General features: G+C 42.0%; 1 protein-coding gene across 2 annotated transcripts in view; it reads left to right on the top strand.

Moving 5' to 3' along the window:
• The window catches only part of LOC105932310 (FERM domain-containing protein 5), a 75,856-nt gene extending 60,217 nt beyond the window's left edge, over positions 1-15,639 (top strand). For both annotated transcript variants that reach the window (XM_036149892.1, XM_012871404.3), the window contains exons 5-14: positions 358-455; positions 2,412-2,535; positions 3,162-3,249; positions 4,046-4,134; positions 5,554-5,617; positions 5,701-5,792; positions 7,470-7,544; positions 7,911-7,979; positions 8,114-8,220; positions 14,381-15,639. In XM_036149892.1, the coding sequence (XP_036005785.1) occupies positions 358-455; positions 2,412-2,535; positions 3,162-3,249; positions 4,046-4,134; positions 5,554-5,617; positions 5,701-5,792; positions 7,470-7,544; positions 7,911-7,979; positions 8,114-8,220; positions 14,381-14,940 (1,366 nt within the window). In that variant the 3' untranslated portion in view covers positions 14,941-15,639. The remainder of the gene's footprint in view (positions 1-357; positions 456-2,411; positions 2,536-3,161; positions 3,250-4,045; positions 4,135-5,553; positions 5,618-5,700; positions 5,793-7,469; positions 7,545-7,910; positions 7,980-8,113; positions 8,221-14,380) is intronic.
• Positions 15,640-19,286: the final 3,647 nt, after the last annotated feature.

Consider the following 19,286-nt stretch of genomic DNA (forward strand, 5'->3'; position numbering starts at 1 on the left):
GGAAATAATAGTCAGCACCACTTGTCATTATCATATTCTCTGATACAAATGTCTCATTAACGTTTATGCTTGAGGAGCTAAGCGGTTGGATGAGTTTGAAACTGTGCCTGGAGGCGGCAAAGAAAAAGCATGGGGAGCATCTCTCTCCTGTAGGGTGTTTCTACTCTCTATTGGTTAAAAACAAAAAAGACACAAGGAAAATAAGCTGAAAATCAAAAGGAAACATTAAAACCACCCTTCAGCATGTGACGTTAATATAGGGATGTGAAATGAATCGAGTTTGCTCCTCTTGTTCTGATTTTTAAATTTTTCTGCGTGAAATGCTTTTTTTTTGACATGTACGTTTGTCCTCTGTAGATACCTGGTCTTCCTGCAGTTGAAGAGAGACCTCTACCACGGTCGTCTCCTGTGCAAAACCTCGGATGCAGCCATGCTGGCTGCCTACATCCTTCAAGGTAAGCGAAAGAGACAGATGGAAATGAGTTGTTCCACTCTCTGCTGCTCACTGCCCTCCGTATTGCGTAGTTTAGCTTGCTGATAAATACTGTCAGCCAAGTAATCTAATTTCCTATGGCACTTTTGGTGGCAGGAAAAAAAAAAAGTTTAAAGGACGTACATGCAGACAATTAGACGTTAAGACATGTAATCATGTTTTCACGCCCAGTTTTTTTTTGTACTAGCTTTCGATCTGGAATGTGTGTGGACTGCAAAATTGGAATTCAAAATAAGTAAAATGTTCTTAAAATCAATGTATTTGTCCTTGATTTGAGCAGGTAAATAAGATGATTTGCCAACGGAATAAGATTTCTGCACTTAAAATAGGAACAAATCATCTCCATCACCTTATTTCAAGTGCGGTATATCCACTGAGCTATATAATACACTGGAGTGCTAATCAGCGTCTGTTTGAACGAGTCGCTTTGAAGCCACCGGCCGCCATATTGGTACTCCCTATTTCCCCCCAGTAACTAGGGAATATGTGCGCTACAGCATCGAATAACGAGGATTTTCTCATGTTCAGGGGGGCTTAAAACTTTTAAAATGTCAAATGTCATATACTTTTATGTTATGTTCTAAAACTATCAAGTACTGAAAAAGTCATGTGCTGAAATATTTTGCATTTTATTCAATTAAATATATATGTTTAACATTTATAAATATATAAATAACAATATACAAAAACATATATTTACATATGTGTATACATATATATACATATATACATATACACATATTTATATATACATATATATATATATATATATAATATATATAACATGTAAAATATTTCAGCACCTAATTTCCTAGTAGTTGATAGTGTTAGTACATCCACTGACTGTAGAATTACCTGTGAAACTGCTTGTTGTTGCAAATAAATCCTGTGGGATTCTGTGAGAGTAGGGAGTAGCAAGATGGCGGCCAGTGACTTCAGTTTTTCGGCAAAATCAGTACTCCAGTTAGAAACGCTCACATGTAGCTGTTTTAAACGGAGAACGGATGCTTTTACTTTGTAATGATGTACGCGGAACCTTTGCACCTTGTCCAAGCAGAACTGCATACACCTTTCTATGTGTACACACACACACACAATACGCATCTCTGTTCATATATGCATTAGGTCAGACTCGGAGATTTCCTTTCTAACTGTAGGATTTTTATTTCTTTGCCGTCAACAGAAGCAGTAAAAGGTTTATTCCATCCCAGTTCCGACTTTCTATAATACATATAATCTAGGCTTAAGTTGCATGTTAATGTGAACGTCTTTATAATTTGTAGCATTAATCATCAGTATTCAGGCCGTCTACTACTTTGTTCGAGCATCCTCTCCTACAATCAATGTAATCATCTCTCCCCCGCCAGATAGTTTTAAACCGAGGTTGTTTGTGTTAAGACCAGCTATATAGCTTATATAGCTCAGTGAGTATATCTAATTATCTTATTTTAGGGGTCAAAATACTCATTCCATTGGCAGGTAATCTTATTTACCTGCTCAAATCAAGGACAAATACACTAACTTTAAGAACATTTTACTAATCTTTAGATCCGGTTTTGGAGTGTGAATTACGTTCTCAGCTGGTGCAATATTTTGCCCACGTCTGGGATCTTGTCAGCTGCACGGCTACAGAAACAAACAACACAGAGTTGACATAAAGTCTGGCACAGCAAGCTTCACAGAAAGCGCCCCGTTCGAGGGGAGGCAAGGCTCCTTTTTCCGAAGACGCGCTGATAAATTAAAGATGGTCTGCCCAGTCAGCTTCTCCTCGCAGAGGGGAAATCAGCGTCAGGGTCAGATGAGGGAGAGTAATGTGGCATGAAGGGCCGCGGATAATCCCGGCCATGTTTAGCCAGCTCCCTGCTGATGTGTGAATGAGTTAACTCTCTCTTCTTCCTCCTTCTGATGCCTCCTCTAGCTGAGATTGGTGATTACGACCCCGGGAAGCATCCTGAAGGTTACAGCTCCAAATTCCAGTTCTTTCCCAAGCACTCGGAGAAGCTTGAGCGCCGGATCGCTGAAATACACAAAACTGAGCTGATGTAAGCGCTGACAGATAAACTGATGTCTGATTCAGATTTCTACAGCTCTCGCTTTTGGGGGGTAAAAAAATTGCTAAACCTCTCTTGAAATGTAAATAATTGACCATAGTATGAGCAACACTTGGTAGATCAGTTATCTATGCAGATAAGGTAAAAAACAAGATCTTCTCAACTATTTTGTATTTCATTTATCTGAGATTACAGATTAGTTGTTTTGTAGAAAGTTATTGTTTGACAGAAGCTTTGATATCGGTGGAGAAGCAAAATTTGGTAGAGCCAGCATGCAAAGTCATGGAGAATCAGAAATAGATGAAATGTTTGAATAATTTCATTCATGCACGATCGGTTCAAAGTATCACTGAATTACTTCACAATTCTAACAACTGAGCCGTATTCTCCATATTATTTTAAGTAAAATGCCGGCTGCAGCAAAGATGAATGAGGCAACATTTTAATGAAAGGGGAGACACAACAGGAATCTTATTGCATCAACCAAGTTAGATGTCGTGAGCCATGAATGCTGCATAGCGTGACACTCTGCTGCCCACTTGTGGTGTTGTCTTTCCTCTGCGGCTGTTCTTAGAGCTCATTAGGAAACTGACATCTGGGCTGTTGCTTCTCCTCAGCGGACAGACTCCTGAAACATCGGAGCGAAATTTCCTGCAGAAAGCACAGATGCTGGAGACATATGGTGTTGATCCACACCCGTGTAAGGTGAGGTCGTACAAATCTTTAGGCGTTTCAGAAGCATTTCAGTCCAAGCTCTGATGTTAAAATGTTGCCACAGGAAGGGCAGAAATAGCTAAAACAGGCCTCTGTGTCAGAAGTGTAAATAAATTACTCCTTGTCTGTTTAAGATACTATGACATAAACTGGCTGTATAGTATCACACTTAATTTTTTGAGGAAATTCCCATTTTAGATTCTGAGTATATATATACGGTGGGGAAAAAAATACTATGCCAAGACTGTTTTTAACACAGTCACTGGTACCATTTAATAAATGAACGTAGCTGAAACATCTCTTAAATCATGCTTTAATTTTGTAGGTCTAATAACTTGATATCACTAATCCAGTCTTAATAACGACCATTGATGCTAGATGCTATCTACTTGCCAAGCAGTAGTTTGGAAGTTATGCAGGAGAAAAGCCTTTTCTGGCCTACGATAACAAATATTAACATGTGAAATTTGTTAAACTCTGCTGGAACTTGAACTGCACACACTGGTCAGTATAGGGGAGGATCTATGATGCTGTGGGCCTGTGTCTCTTCCAAAGGCCATTGGGACCTCGTTAAGTTGTGTGTTAAAAATTAGAAGAACATTTTAAATAAGCTCCTTCCAAAAACAACAAATAGGTAGAAAGGTTATGATGTTGTGCCAAAAAGTGTATTTATTTTAAGGCATTTTACATATATTTACTTGGCTTCCAACAATCTGGTCTGTATGTCTGCTGTTTTTCCTCTCGCCCGATCTAAATCTGATTGTACATCTTAAAATCTGCATTTCAGGATGTGTCAGGGAGCCCCGCTTTTCTCGCCTTCACGCCATTTGGCTTCGTGGTTCTTCAGGGAAACAAGAGAGTTCATTTTCTGAAATGGTGAGAGAAAACATGCATATTTTGTTAGATAGATGTGACATGATATGATAGCGCTCACAAACATTCGTACATCAGTGTGGAGATCTGAAGGGGGCTTTGGGTTTAGTGCCTTGCCCAGGGGAACATTGCCATGTGACAGGGGAGAAGCTGGAATCGGACCTATTCAATTCAATTTTAAATGAAATTTTATTTATATAACGCCAATTCATGAAACATGTCATCTCTAGGTACTTTACAAAGTCAAATTGAGTCAGAATATACAGATTGGTCAAAAAAAAGGAAACCCAGTAGATTGCATCAAGTCTTGACAAGCAGCATTCACTCCTCCTGAAAGAGCGTAAACCCCCTGGGACAGTCGTCTGCATTGTCCATGTCTTTGCAGCAATCCCTCATACTGAACAAGCATGAAGCGACAGTCTACCCACTAATCCACGTGTCATCCATATCTATCATAAAATCATTAGGAAGAAGCACAGAACCTTGCTGCATACCACATGTAACTTTTAGTAATTTAGAAGGTACTTTACTTATGTGACCGTCTCAGTCGTTGTGTCCTTGGACAAGACACTTCACCCGAATTACCTGCTGGCGGTGGTCAGAGGGCCCGGTGGCGCCGATGTATGGCAGCCTCGCTTCTGTCAGTCTGCCCCAGGGCAGCTTCGGCTACTAACAGCTCACCACCGTCAGGGTGTGATTGTGTGTGTGAATGGGTTAATGACTTATTGTGGTGTCAAGCGCTTTGGGGTCGTTGGACTCGACAAAGTGCTTTACAAGTACTGGCCATTTACCTACAGTGTCTTGTGTGAACTAAACACAGCACAACACTATAGAAAACATGGGCAGACCTTCGTTTTAGCTAATCTGACATACTTGCCCTTTGTTTGCTATTTATAATATGATGTGTATTTCAGCTGGTCACAGTCTACAGCCTGTCAATCTGCCTGTACGTGTGTCCAGAGCCAGCGGCTTTTCCATAAGCAGATGGTTGATTAAAGCCGCTAAAGTCGTTGAATATCTTAGTATAGGCCAAGATGAGGCTAAAACCAACAGTTTGTACTTGAGAAAGATTTTATGCATAATTTAAAAGCACATTCAGCGCAATTACTTTCTGTTTGCTTTAACCGATATGATTGCTGTCGCCAATACAAAGGCAGATATAACATGCACTTTGCTGTCTTTTTAATGGCTTAGTTGGTTTGCCTTCAATTGTTCTCTGATTTCTCCCTCATCCTCTGTTCTCGCTTTCTCCCTCTCTGGGGAATATTATCACTAATTTGTTTTGTCAGCTAAACCTTGAGCTCCGTGGCTGTTTATGTGATCTCAAAGTAGTTTTCCATGAATATTTAAAGAGGTTGTGGCTTTCTGTTTCTGCTCGGCTGCTGTGCGTACCCGTGACTGCGCTCGTTCTCCTCGGGACAGGAACGAGGTGACCAAGCTCAAGTTTGAAGCCAAGACTTTCCACATATATGCAAATCAGAAAGAGGTGAGGATGGGAATTCGGTGCTTTCTCTGGAGTGTGGCTATTTTTTTGTCTCAGCTTGTTCATTTGTTCCTTCTCATGTGCAGGACAGAAAGATCATTTTGACGTACTTTGCGCCCACGCCAGAGGCATGCAAGCACCTTTGGAAGTGTGGTGTGGAGAATCAGGCGTTTTACAAGTGAGTCTGCAATTTTTAATATAGTCTTTTACCCTGTTGTTGGTATTGACCTGTCTCCATCCCTGAGCACCGTATGACACAACACAGTCACATCTGTGTACATCCTGAGCTGGTGTTTGTCTCAATCAAATTTCATCATGGTAACACGTAGTGACAATAAAGATTCTTGATTCTTAAAACCCCTTCTCTTTGGGTTGCGAGGTTAGGCTGACGTTTAGTAGGTAAACTGGCCTGGGACTGGGACTCCAAGCACTTCAGTGGTTCTTCTTAGAGATGCCTGTGATGTTTTAGATTTGAGTTACAGCTCAGGACCTTCATGTTCTCCAGCTGACGGAAACTGATTTGCAAAAGCAAATAGTCTGACCTCAGTGGCTGAATGAGGCGTAGCCATGACATTTTTGTTAAAGCTAGGGAAGTTTTCCGGAAGTTTCCCCAAGTCCCTTTTTTTAATAACTGCGCCTTGCTCTTCCGCTCTTCAGGTTTGCGTGAAAAAAAAATTCTCCCAAATCCACTCTGGTTTTATTTCTGGCCTTCCTCTTCTCCTCATAAACAGGAATGCGGTTCGCTTCTTGCGACTCTCAGCCATGTTCAAAGTCTACGGTTAGACCAGCGGAGCTACAACGAATGGCTAACCGCTAAGCTAACCTGAATGAGCGAGCACACTCTGGCGTGGGACAACCAATTGATAAGGCGATTCCCCCGGAACTGGAGGGACACAGGGGATGAAAACAGGAACAAAACTATAACCAATCCCTTCGGCCCGCACGGCAGAGATTGGTTATAGTTTTTACTCGCCTGCAGCTGCCACAGAGAATGATTTTTTTAACCTCCTTTTTCTGAATACGCAATGTATTAACTACTTTCAGGATGGAAGGATGATTTTACCCAGTATAACAAAAACAGTTTCTGGACAGGATTACCAACTCTAGCTTTAATAAACTGTGTAGATGGGTTAAAGGGTACCAGAGAGAACAATAGAGAAGGTGTGGGAGAGTAAAAGAGAGATTAATATCTCACTAACAGTGACAGTAGAAACACACTAAATACTGTATGGAGGTATGCTGGGAGTGCTATGTTATTTGGTCCTAGACACGGCCTTGCTGTGGGTATAATACTATCTACAGTGCACGGTATTATACTTGTTCAAATGGTTCCAGATATTTGTATGAATATATGAATGTTTTGAACTACTGCAAATCAAATCAAAGTAAAATTGAAGCTTACTTCTTTTTCTAGTTCCGCTTTTTTAACCAATGATGACCAATACATACCACTGAAAATGTTATAAATAACATTGTAAAAATGTTAAAAATAATCCATGTTTATTTGTGACAATGTCTCAGATATCCTGCTGAGCAGCCTGTTACAGTGCTATATTGCAATTTTGTTTTCTTGGTTATTATTTTTATCATTTTGGTCTGTTGCTGTCATTTCTATTGTAGAATACATAGAGGTACTGGACATTGTGTGGCCAAGAAATAAAATCACAGCTTGTTCAGACGTGCTTGGCAGTAAAACTCTTTCTGATTCCGAAAAATGTTTTTTTTTTCTACCAATTTCTTCATACTTTGCTACCTGCAAGCAGAGCATAAAGAAGTTATGGGTAGTTTGCTCATCGATTCTTCCTTTTTCTGTCCATCGTTTGAATTTAATCAATTTTTCTTTTCCTTCGGTCAGGCTTGAGAAGTCCAGTCAGGTCCGCACAGTCTCCAGCAGCAACTTGTTCTTCAAGGGCAGCCGTTTCCGCTACAGGTAGAGTACCCAGCAAAGCAGCATGACTGATGACAGGGAGGTGAGGACTCTGAAAAAAAGAACAGCTGGAGGTGGTGGAGTTGGATATAATTATTCCCAGAGGACGTGGCCCCCCTGGCCTTTTGCAAGGCTTCTTCCCAGAGGATGGGGCTGACGCCTCAGAAGAGAGGCGACGTGGAGGTGGAAATGAAGGGGAGCTGATCACACTTTGAAGCTGTTTGATAGTAGTGTATTTGTCTGACCAACATTATCTCTTGGGCAGAGCATGCTTTGTGCTCATTGACCGCAGTGATAGATTTCATGGACAGTGACTGCTCGTGTTTTAATGTATTCGATACTTACCCGCCGTTTCTTTACCTTCAACAGCGGAAGAGTGGCGAAAGAGGTGATGGAGCAAAGTGCCAGAATTAAACGTGAACCTCCTGAAATACACAGGTAGGGTTAGATTTCACATCAGATATTTGGTTGCTGCTGTTGATGGTTTTTTTTTACATCAGTGCCCCCTACTGGTTACATTCTCGTACGACGTTGATATTTATGTATTTCTCTATATTTCTTTTTAACAACAGGGCTGGCCTTGTGCCCAGTAGGAGTTGTCCATCCATCACCCACGGGCCTCGCCTCAGCAGTGTTCCCCGCACACGTCGGAGAGCTGTGCACATATCTATCATGGAGGGTGAGAAAGTAGTTGTTGGGAGAGAAACCCCACGAGCAGCTTCATAGCAAGCCACTCAGCACAATTTACTTTCAAACACGTTCATATTTTTTCAGCATTTTATTTTGTTGTTGCATATTGTCAAGTACCAATTCAGAACCTCATTGTATTTTATTGGGGTTTTATTTTAAGAACAAATGTGGTTAAAGGAGCTATAAGTAAGATAGTTTGTGTAAAATCAACCTAAATCATTTTCATTTGTCACCTGGGATGGAAGTAGCATTCCCTATGAACAGTCGGTCTTCTCCATCAACAATGTCTTAGTTTTTCTCCTTTCAAACCTAGAGGTACGGTCCGGAATTACTTCAGTGCAGTGTGTAGTCCGTGTTTACTTCCTGGTTCCTGAGCCAATCGTACGAGAGTTCCCAGGGTTTCCAAAGCAGAGCGCAGCATTTGATATTTTATCTTGGCAAAAGACCAGTGGTGGGTCTCCATGAAAGGCACCATGTTTGTGTTGTTCTGATTTTATTCACTAGGTGTTATTATTACTTATTGTTCCTTTAAATGTGAAGCATATAAATGTGAAGTGGAAACAAAATGATATAGCCCCATTTACACTACCCTTTTTTTAACCGATCCATGCGGAGTTCGGAGCTTGGATCAGTTAACCGTGCCGATCTTGGTTCTGACAACCATTTACACATCACGGTAGCTAGTAACGATCTACGGTACTACTGCTCTCTAGGGTTGAAGGAGGGACTCAAGCAAATAAAAATGGCAGTGCCCATAACATTCAGGAAGTTATGTTTGGTTATAATTGTAATATTTTGTTGTTTGCGGAGAGTCAGGCAAAGTAGGCAACCTTTGGTGAATTTACTTGACTGAGTCGGCTTTTGGGAAGTGGATAAGACAAAAAATAGTCTAATCAGGGCTTACAGACGCAGGAAACAACAACAGACGCTGAGGTTCATCACACTGCTGAGCAGAATCATCACTGAAAATCGTGTGGCACGGTCGGGAAGCTAGTATTTTTATGAATGTCTGAAACCGCAAAATTATTCAGCTGACTGTAAGGAGATGACGCGGTCTGCTCATGCGCTCTTTGTTATCAGAGAACCGAGCCAGGGAAAAACCGGGCCGAGCCCTACTATCGAACTGGTCTATATTTAGCGCGGATCGGTTGTGTCTGGCACGCTTCAGTTTGCGTTCCATTTACACTCGATAGTTATCTCAGTTACCAAGCTCGGACCGTTCTCGGCACGGTTAAAAAAGGGTCGTGTAAATGGGGCTATAGTTGTCAACATTTTTCCAAATAAAAATCTGGGTGGTGTGCGTATACTTTCCACTTTCTTGTACTCTGAAGTCCAAAAATAAAACCCTATGGGACCAATTGCCATTAGACCTCACCTACTTGTTACATACAGTAGACTCCACCCGTGTGTAATTTAATATCGGCTGTTCTGTGAAGGCCTCAGAGGTTCATTAGGGAACATCAGTGACCAAACCACATCAACCAGACCAAGGAAAGGAGCAGACGGGGTGCTGGGATAAATTACACACCTAATGAGACACGTCTGTCCACCTACACTGACCTCAGGCAGAGCATAAATAAAATGAACAGAGGCTCAGAGGTTAAGAGAACATCAAACCAGAACAACTCTTTGTTGTGCACTCCAGAAATCTGGATCTTATTGAAGGGTGGCAATGTGAAAGCATGATTGGATTTTGCCACAAATCATGTAAGGAACACCAGAAGAAGATGACCTGGTTGGATGAGACCAGCACTGAGTTTTCTGATCTGTGTGTAAAATAGTACAAGTGGAGGGAATTTAACACTGCACACCATGCAGAACACATTATCCTCATCATGAAACATGGCGGTGCCAGCATCACGCTGTGGGGACGCATTTCTTCAGCACGGACAGGGAAGCTGCCAGACTTGATGGGAACATGGATGAAGCTAAATACAGGCTAATACTGGAAGGCAACTTGGTAGAAGATGCAAAAGACTTGAGACAAGGGCAGGACAACAACACAAACATACAGTAATTTATTTGTTGAAACTCATGGGAAACATGTAACCTTTTGCTTCCAATTCATACTTATTTGGGTCCTTTTTTTTTTACATCATATCCTAGTAGGAAACCGTAAAGTTTGTGTTTGCAACGTGACAAAAGGCCGAAACTGTTAAAGCGGTATAAACACTTTTACAAAGCACCGTAAGTTATTTTGTGTAGCTGCCAAGCAAAGTCTCTTGTTGTGACTTTGAGCTAAATTAGAAAGCCACTGGGCCTGTTTTAAGAAAATCCCTCCCCCCCTCTTGAGGGAACCATCCTGAACACTCACGTTCGGCCTGAAACTGGAGCCATTTTGGCGGAGTAGTTGTCAGACGACTGCAGGAGTGAGAGTCACTTTAACTCTGTTCAGCAAAGCTTTAAAGATATTTGTACTTCTGTGTCTCTGTTCTGCCAACACGCTGCCAGCTAAGGTCACCTGCTACAATTCGGTCCAGAACCAACTGGGCTCAGGGTTTCGTGTTTGCTTTCAGGTGAAACAGCGAGACTTGGGTCACAGTCTTTTAACTTTCTGCTTTGTGTACAGTGAGATAGATGGAAGTCAGAGGAAGGTATGAAGGAGAGCAGTAAGCCTTTCCCTCTACACCCTCTGTGTGTGCTGACTGGATGTCTTGGAGGGGTATAAATACTCCAGCTGAAAATAACCAGGGTCTTCTGCTCCATGTATGTCACTGGCCTGGGTGGGGCCAAGCTGGGAGGCTAACGCTGCTGATCGTAGCAGTGCTCGCAGAAGAAGCCACCGTTTGCCCCTCGGCCAGAATCCACAGAGCCATTAACCTGAGGGCCTGGACTTTGGGCAGGGACCATAAAGACAGAACAAGGGCCGTGCGCACGCTGCAGCCATGGTGAAGTGCCTGATCCGCATCACCACCCGGGTGAACGTTCACCTGCGCATGATCAACCACTGCTACCGGGACGTGAAGGTCCGCGTGCTGAGCCTGGGGCCTCGTATGCTGGGCAAGGCCCTGGGCGTCCTGCCCCTCTACCCTGCCCTGATGGGGCAACAGGAGCCCAGCAGGGTCAGTCCTCATCCGGGCACTCCGCTGCCCTGTCCTCAGCCCAGTGGCTCTCCAGGTAAAGCGGGCTCCAAACGTGGGTGTTGGAGACTTCTTCTATTAGCATATTTATGATCGCAAAGAGAAGCAATTCATGCAGTTCCTGTGCCTGTCGGTCATTTGGTGCCTGTTGTTGTTTTAAAGCCAAGCGCAGGATAAAATTATGGGGGAAACTCATAGTTGCCTGCTAAGATTGTTGATTTTTTATTTTTTTTTCCCCTGTTCATGTCCGCAGAGGTTTCGATGTTGGATATAATCCGTCCGGCTTTTCAGACAGTTTAAAGCGATCCTTTAAATGATCTTTTAATTGAATGCTTAAACTTAATCCCCCTCGTTTTACAGTGAAGGTGTAATGTTGCTGCTCTGACCCTGGTGAGAATGTGATACCGTCAGCAAAGTACTCTGCCATGGCTCATCTTTACTGTAGAGCTTCTCTCCCTTACTGTACTGTTTTTCTTTGCTGCAGAATAGATACTTGATCTATAAATCAGAGTTTTTTGCTGAATCTTTGTTGTTCGATCTAGAAGACTTGGAAAAAAAAAAAAAATAGCAAAACAGAGCTGCCCTATATTGTGTGCTCCTGCCCAAGAAAAATGAAATTCAGCAAATTTGAGCACCTTTTTAATTTCATGTTTTCCTTATTCAGCATATTAAGTAACCAGGATTAAAAAAATACTGTATCTCAGAACTACTAACAGATTTTCCACTGCACGGATGTTTGTTCAAGTACCAGTAACTCATACCTTCTGTTACTTTTTATTTTATTTTATTTTACGGAGGCTCTGTTGCTGCTAACGTATCGACATGTTTGGTTTTTATTGCTGCGGGCTGATTTCTTTCACTTGTTATGCTGTTGATTTGACGCGGAGGAAATCATCATCAGACACGGGGCGTCTCCGCTCTGTAGCCGGATTGCTGAATCAACACACACGGGAATCTGAAGCTTCAGAACTACAGTGCTGTTGGTCCATGAACGCCACACGGAGATTACAACACAAATAACCTTTTTTTTTATTTTCACTGTCAGGATTTATGATTTCCTGCATGTTCCTTCTTAATTTGTTCCATTGTTTTGTGTAGCTTCCCATGCTATTTCAGTTCTGTACTCGTTAATTTTTTTAAAATATTACTCTACCTATATCCGGAGTGCCTTTGGGTCCTTAAAAGCAATTTATTCTTTTTGAACTGTCCATAAAGGCCAAATTTATGGACAACTTGTAGCTTTCCTGCCAGCAGATTCCTCCACCTGAGCTGTGGATGTCTGCAGCTCCCCAGCAGTTAACACAGTCCTCCTGGCTGCTCTTCCTGCCCTGCCCATCACTGAATGATTTATTGAATAGTGAGATCTTCTAGATGAGAAGTTAGGCTTTTTTTTAAATAAGCTGACCCTGACAATCACACTTATAAATGAATTTTTAATCAATCTCTGAATCTGGTTCTTTAATCTGGGTAACTCCACTGTTTGATCCATCAAATCTGATTTTATAAGTGCAACAACTATCAATGCCATTACGCACAGGAAATATCAAATATCACGGCTTATTTCCACCAGGCTTTTAAAATGAGTTTGTCTTAATCTTAACTCAGTCAGTAGAGGATGACCTTAGTGGAAGTCATTACCCACTTCACTTATAAGAGTTGCAGCTGGTAAAATACCCCCCCCCCCCCTTTTCTTTGCTGTTTTGTTCCACCAACAGGGATGGGGGCCCTGCAGCTTGGTTGATGGGCTTTTGCTTTACTGTTGGGGGCTCTGTGTGAGTGACTGAATGCCTGTATACAGCTTCAGCACTTGCTTTCTCTGGTTTTTCGGTCTTCCAGTTCATTTCTACAGGTGCGCAGCGGGGCTCTTTTACCTGTGCGGGGTGCACCCCTGGTGGGGGGGACTCGGGTTCTGGGCTCTGTTGGCTCTGGGTGGCTGTCTGGAGCGGGGGTGGATGTCTTTGTGCCCCCTGTGCCTCTCCTCTGGCTAGGATGGCTTCCTCTGTGTTCCCCTAATGCTTTTTGGTCACGGGACCCTTCGGCTGTCTCTGTGGTGGGGGGGATTTCTGGGTCATTGTGGCCCCAGGGGTTTGTTTGGGGCTTTGTTAGTTTGCATGCGTGCCCTGTTTGCTTGGTGTTGATGCGGCCCTCCTGCGTCCCCGGATACCTACTGTGCATCGTGAACAGATGAACCTCCTTTTCTCTTTCTCTTAGATGGGTGCATGTGCACACGCACAGCTACGCATAGATCACAACGCTTATGACGCGCAAACACTTATTTACCCATGATGACACAAAGGTATACTTGTGAACACGGTTTTATAACATTTTAGCTTATTATACAGAATGTCCGAGTGACCATTGTTTTCAGTTTTATATCTGTTATTGTTAATGTCTGAGGAGTATTGATATTGTATTGATCTTCAGCTTAATGTTGCTCATAGTTCTTTTTTTTTTGGTCATTTTCTTGTATGTGTTGTGTTATTTTGGTGTTGTCTGGTTTTTCTTCTACCCCGCTGTCTTTCCATTCTCTCTTTCTATCCCTGCATGGCCCATCCCAATGTCGCCCCAGCAACTATTTTAAACTAACCTTTAGTAGAGCGAAATCTGTTGAGGCAATGGGAATGCCTACAGACATACTGTACTAAATGCCCAGTAGGCCAGAGGCACTGCAAAAACGGACTTAAAATAAGTAAAATGTTCTTAAAATTTGTGTATTTGTCCTTGATTTGAGCTGGTAAATAAGATGATCCGCCAATGGAATGAGATTTTTGCACTTAAAATAGGAACAACTCATCTCCATCATCTTATTTCAAGTGCAGGATGTCTAATTATCTCTTCTTAGGGGTAAAAATACTCATTCCATTGGCGAATAATCTTATTTACCTGTAAGAACAAATACACTAACTGTAAGAACATTTTACTTATTTTTAGATCAAGTTTTTTGCAGTGGGACAGGCACAAAAAAAATAAATAAATCATAGATGGGGCTCCTTTTCATGCTTACAAATCAATCTTTAGTACCTAATGCTACCATTTTGTCACGCTCTGTCTTTTTCCTCCTTTCCCCAGGTCTGGAGTCCTTACGTGACAGTGCCCACTCTACACCGGTGCGCTCTGTGTCCCACGGAGAGTCTTTTATACCCCGGTACCGCGGCCATGCCGCAGATTCCAGCGAGGGGATGGCGGTCATCTCGGACGAGGCCTACAGTCCTTCTGACAGCGTCCTTCCCACGCCGGTGGCCGAACACAGCACAGACACGGGCGTCTTGCGGCAAATCAACGGCGCGCCCTGCAGCATCGAGGAGGAAAAGGAGTCGGAGGCGGGCACCCCGATGCGCGGGGATGATTCTGAGGAGGGCGCGGCGGCGGACTCGGCCCTGAGCGAGGTGGAACAGGTGAATAAGTTTGTCTTGAGTGTCCTCCGCCTGCTCCTCGTCACCATCGGACTCCTTTTCGTCTTGCTCCTCCTCCTCATCATCCTCACCGAGTCAGACCTCGACATCGCGTTTTTAAGCGACATCCGCCAGACCCCCGAGTTCGAACAGTTCCATTACGAGTACTTTTGTCCCCTCAGGCGGTGGTTCGCCTGCAAGCTCCGCTGGGTGGGTGGGTTGCTCATTAACGACTGAGGGTGCAGTCGTGGCATCGAAAAAAAAAGCCCGTTCGGGGGGACGTGAGAAGATGGTTAGGAGTCTGGAATTATGAAGGACAGCCTCATCCGAACCAAGAACCCAGCTTCCTTCATCTTCTTCTTGCGTAAAAACTCGGACCTCTCTTCCTAACTCTAAGCCAGGATCTCCCTCCCCCCCCACACCTCAGCCTTCAGTTGCACCCCCCCTCCTGCTACCATTTTATTTATTTTTATTCTTAGCAAAGCCTGAAGACTTTTTTTTGTTGCCTTTTTTAAAGTCATTTCAGGAACTTTATTTTTACAAATAACACAAAAGGAAAAAAAATGAAATCATGAAAATCAGTAACCGAGGAACCCGAAATTGATGTCTCCGTGGAATGGAAACGTGTTGATCTTTTATTTTTCTTGGAGCAGATTTGCATTGCCTCTAGTTATTCATTTGTATCAAACACACACTGGGCCTTGAAAGGCTAACTACCCTGTTTAAATGTATGGTTTGTATGATGTTAAAAACAAGTTAGACCATAAAAAAAAAAAAATAATGGAAAGAGTTTAATGACCTTTAATGTGATATTTATCCTGCATCCTTTAACTAGAAAATAAATCTGTTAGGAACAAGAATGTTAAAAATAAAGAGATAAGGCACAATAAACTCTTTGCAAACGTGTGCCTACCATTAAACTAATACTCTGTTGAAGGAGCTTTTGTCTCAATTTCAGCACTCAGTCAACGAAAAAAAGGTACAATGGTAATTGTTCAAGGAGGCAGCAGAAATGGTGCCAGCAACCCCGAAAGGCGCTGCAGGAAAATCTGCAAAGTGCTGTCTGGGTTCCACATGTGACAACAACCCATTATAGTCTCCATATGTCTGGATTTACGTCTAAGGTTGCAAAACTAAGGCTTTTTTTTTTTCTCAAAAGAAAATATCCCATTATGAAACATGGTGGTGGCAGCATCATGGTGTGGAGTTATTTTTCTTCAGGGGGAACTCCGGGGGGTTTCACTAGCTGATCCAAATTCCTTTCGGTTTTGCCTCAAAACCTTCAGGAGTCTGCGAGAAACTTAAACATGAAAAGAAATACCAAAAAACTAAAAAAACAAAGCAACTGGAGTTGTTTTCCGCAGTTGAAGATGTTTCGCTCCCTCTCCAGGACGCTTTCTCAATTCAAAAAGTCTGGAGTAATGTGGAGTACCAAGCTTTATACTACTGCCCAACAAAGGCCTTGTAATGGCTTAGATAACATGCAAATACAACCGAAACAGGTCTACCCCTTAGTTTCGGTTGAATTTGCATGTTGTCTAAGCCATTACAAGGCCTTTGTTGGGCAGTAGTATAAAGCTTGGTACTCCACATTACTCCAGACTTTTTGAATTGAGGGAACGAAACGTCTTCAACTGCGGAAAACAAGTCCAGTTGCTTTGTTTTTTACTTTTTTTTGGAATGACCATGACCTGGATGACTGAGAATCTTCACCAGCATGAAAAGAAATAAACGTTTTCAGGAACACAGCATGCATCCGAATGAACACAAGAATGCTCTTTTTAAAGGAAAAGTAAAGTTTTAGAGTCAAACGGCAGCTGACAAAGTCTTTGGGGGTCATCTGAAGAAAGCTAAGAACAGGAGGTTTCATGAGAATCTGCAGCAGTTAGTAAGGTGCAATGTTTGAAATATTCAACATGTGGTACACTTATAGATCCTTACAAATGAGGACTGAATGCTGAAACTGAAGTAAAATATGGTTCTGAAATGTATTAGTTTATGGTTGTACACGTTTCTGCAAGTATTGCCGTTTTTTTTCTCTCCCCCCTAACAGATTTACTTTTTCAGTTAAATTATACAGGAAGTAATACATAGCGCAACATATTTATATCAAAGAACCATTTTCATCATGTTTGTGTAAACGTTTGAGAGTCGGTGTATGTAAAGAAGAGAAGAAGAGGAGGAAATGAATGTCAGTCGAAGAAGTTGATTGGTCTACAAGAGATGCGGGCGAGTTAAGAGTCCGAAAAGGCAGTAAGGACTGATGAAACAGAAGACAGGGTGATTACCAAATGCCTTTTTTTGAAAACATATTTATGACTGTTTGGGGGAGTTAGTTATGTCTTATGTTGAAAATCTACATCCAGTGTTATAAGAGATCAGCTGACGGGAGATGAAAGTCGTTTCTCTGCTATTTTCTAAGAATCCAGTGAAATAAAGCAGCAGTGCCATGTGGCCCAGAAGTGTCCGATGCAGATAGGGGAATTCCTCACTACTTTGCATAGATTGATTTTAATAACGAAGTTCTTTGAATGTGCTGATTTCGTCAGTTTTCCTAGATTTTTTTCTTTTTCATCGAATTGAAATTCAATGAATTTCAGTCGCTTTTCATTTTCTGAAGAGTTTTTGATCTATTTTGGTTTCAGCCTTGCTCTACAGTTTCTGTATTATACTATAATATTACACCTGCTAGAACAAGAGCAATGATGTACATTTTTGTACAAAATAGTTTGTTTCCTATTATATATCGACAGTTTTTTTTCCCATGTATATTTTACCAGAACTGAAATGTTATTTTGTTATTGAAGATTAAATTATACCTTTTTTAGTGCGGCGTTTTCAAGTGAGGTCAGACGCGTTTATGGAAACGTGGAAGGGGTTGAAAAAAACATATGGAACGGGGCTTTCGTCCAGATTCAGCTCACCAGTTATCACATCTCTCCTCATTTTTTTACCAGCAGTCAGTCTAAAGTCTGCGTTGCACTCGCAGTTCTTACTGATTACTAACGGCATTTTGCTCACGTCGAATACGATCTGGATGAATCCATACAGTGGTGCAGATCATCCAAAAATAAGTTTTTAACTGTTGTAACTTAACCTCCAGTTATGTAACTCGACATAAGAGATACAGCACCCTCAACACTTCCTGGCATTTCTGGTAAACACGTGTAAAAAGCCTTAAAATAGATTAGTCTTTTATTACAGTAACACAAGCTCAGACTGAAAACTTCTGAAAACTTTTAATTTGTCTGAATTTCCTCAGTGACGTGAAAATCACAAGTTAACAAACAACTGGGCTTAACTAAGTCACTGCTGTAGAGCCCATTTCGCCAGTAAGACAGCACCTGGTCTTTTCCTATCACATTTCACAGGGTTGGAGCATACAGAGTGGGGGACTTTTTAAAAATCTGTCTTTGCCCAGTCTCATCCAGACTCCCGGCTCCACTTTCCTGCACTCCTCTCATCAACTCGCCCGTTACGTTTCCTATGATACCTCGGTCATTGGAATGAAATGGTCAAAGGAGAAGGTTGGTTTCATGTTTTCTGAACCATTTCTGTCCTGATTTGGTAAATATTTGGCATTGCGTGTTTGCCGAAAGGCCCCAAAACGACCTAGTTTCAGCTGTCTGGCCGAGATCATCATATTGTTACTTAAAAAGCTCCTGGCATTTCAAAAAGTTCACGGCGCGACAAGGTTTCTTCAGCCTTTGGAAGAGAAACCAGAACCACAGATCCACCCACCATACTTAGCAGTGGGCATATGGTGCCGTGGGTCAATTTTTATTTTAAAGCCCCGGGAGCCTTGTGAGAGTAGATGACACAATGAACTCGTTGAAATACGAGATATGCTAAGCTGAAATAGAGCTTAGCATATATTATAGGCGGTCTCCAATGGTTTCTCCAGATGTTATCCAACAACCTTGGCTAACTTGATTAAGGACGTTGGTCTTTACTGTCGTTCTCCAACATTTAGTCATCCTCCTAATAGTGTGTGCTGGCGAAGTAAACTCCTCTTCCAGTGTTGTGGATAGTGGTTAAAAGAAATTGCCGCCTTTGTCGTATTTATCCCCTACATGAATAATAGGCCATGGATTACTAATTGCAGTTAAAAAAAAAAAAAGTAAAGTATGTCTTGATTGCCTTTAATTATGGTACAACAATAAAAGAGCAATTTATTTTAAGGTCTGTTACGAGTGTCGATCGGGACTGCACATATGTGTAGAGGGTGCCGTGACTGCAAGTCTGATTGACTGCATCAACAGACCTTAAAACAGAAAATGTCTGCGACAAGATGTTAGACAAGGCTAGGATCGGTGTGATTAGTTAAATGTTGATTAAAATATAATAAATTGCCAGCTGCTTTCTCGAATATTGGCAGGTTTGTGTGCTCCAGCTTGAACATTTTCATTCTCTTGCTAATGAAATAAATCTAAAAAGGAGAAGGGAGCCTTTGTGTTTGAGTTGAGCTGTCGGCTCTCCTGCCTCTAGGGCAGCAATAACAGTCACGGCTGCTAGATGGTGGGTCAATTATGACACAATTTGGAAAAAAAAGAAAAAAAAACTATGTGGGAGCAGCAACAAGA

Source organism: Fundulus heteroclitus, chromosome 2 (assembly GCF_011125445.2).
Source record: "Fundulus heteroclitus isolate FHET01 chromosome 2, MU-UCD_Fhet_4.1, whole genome shotgun sequence".
Taxonomy (NCBI): Eukaryota; Metazoa; Chordata; class Actinopteri; order Cyprinodontiformes; family Fundulidae; genus Fundulus; species Fundulus heteroclitus.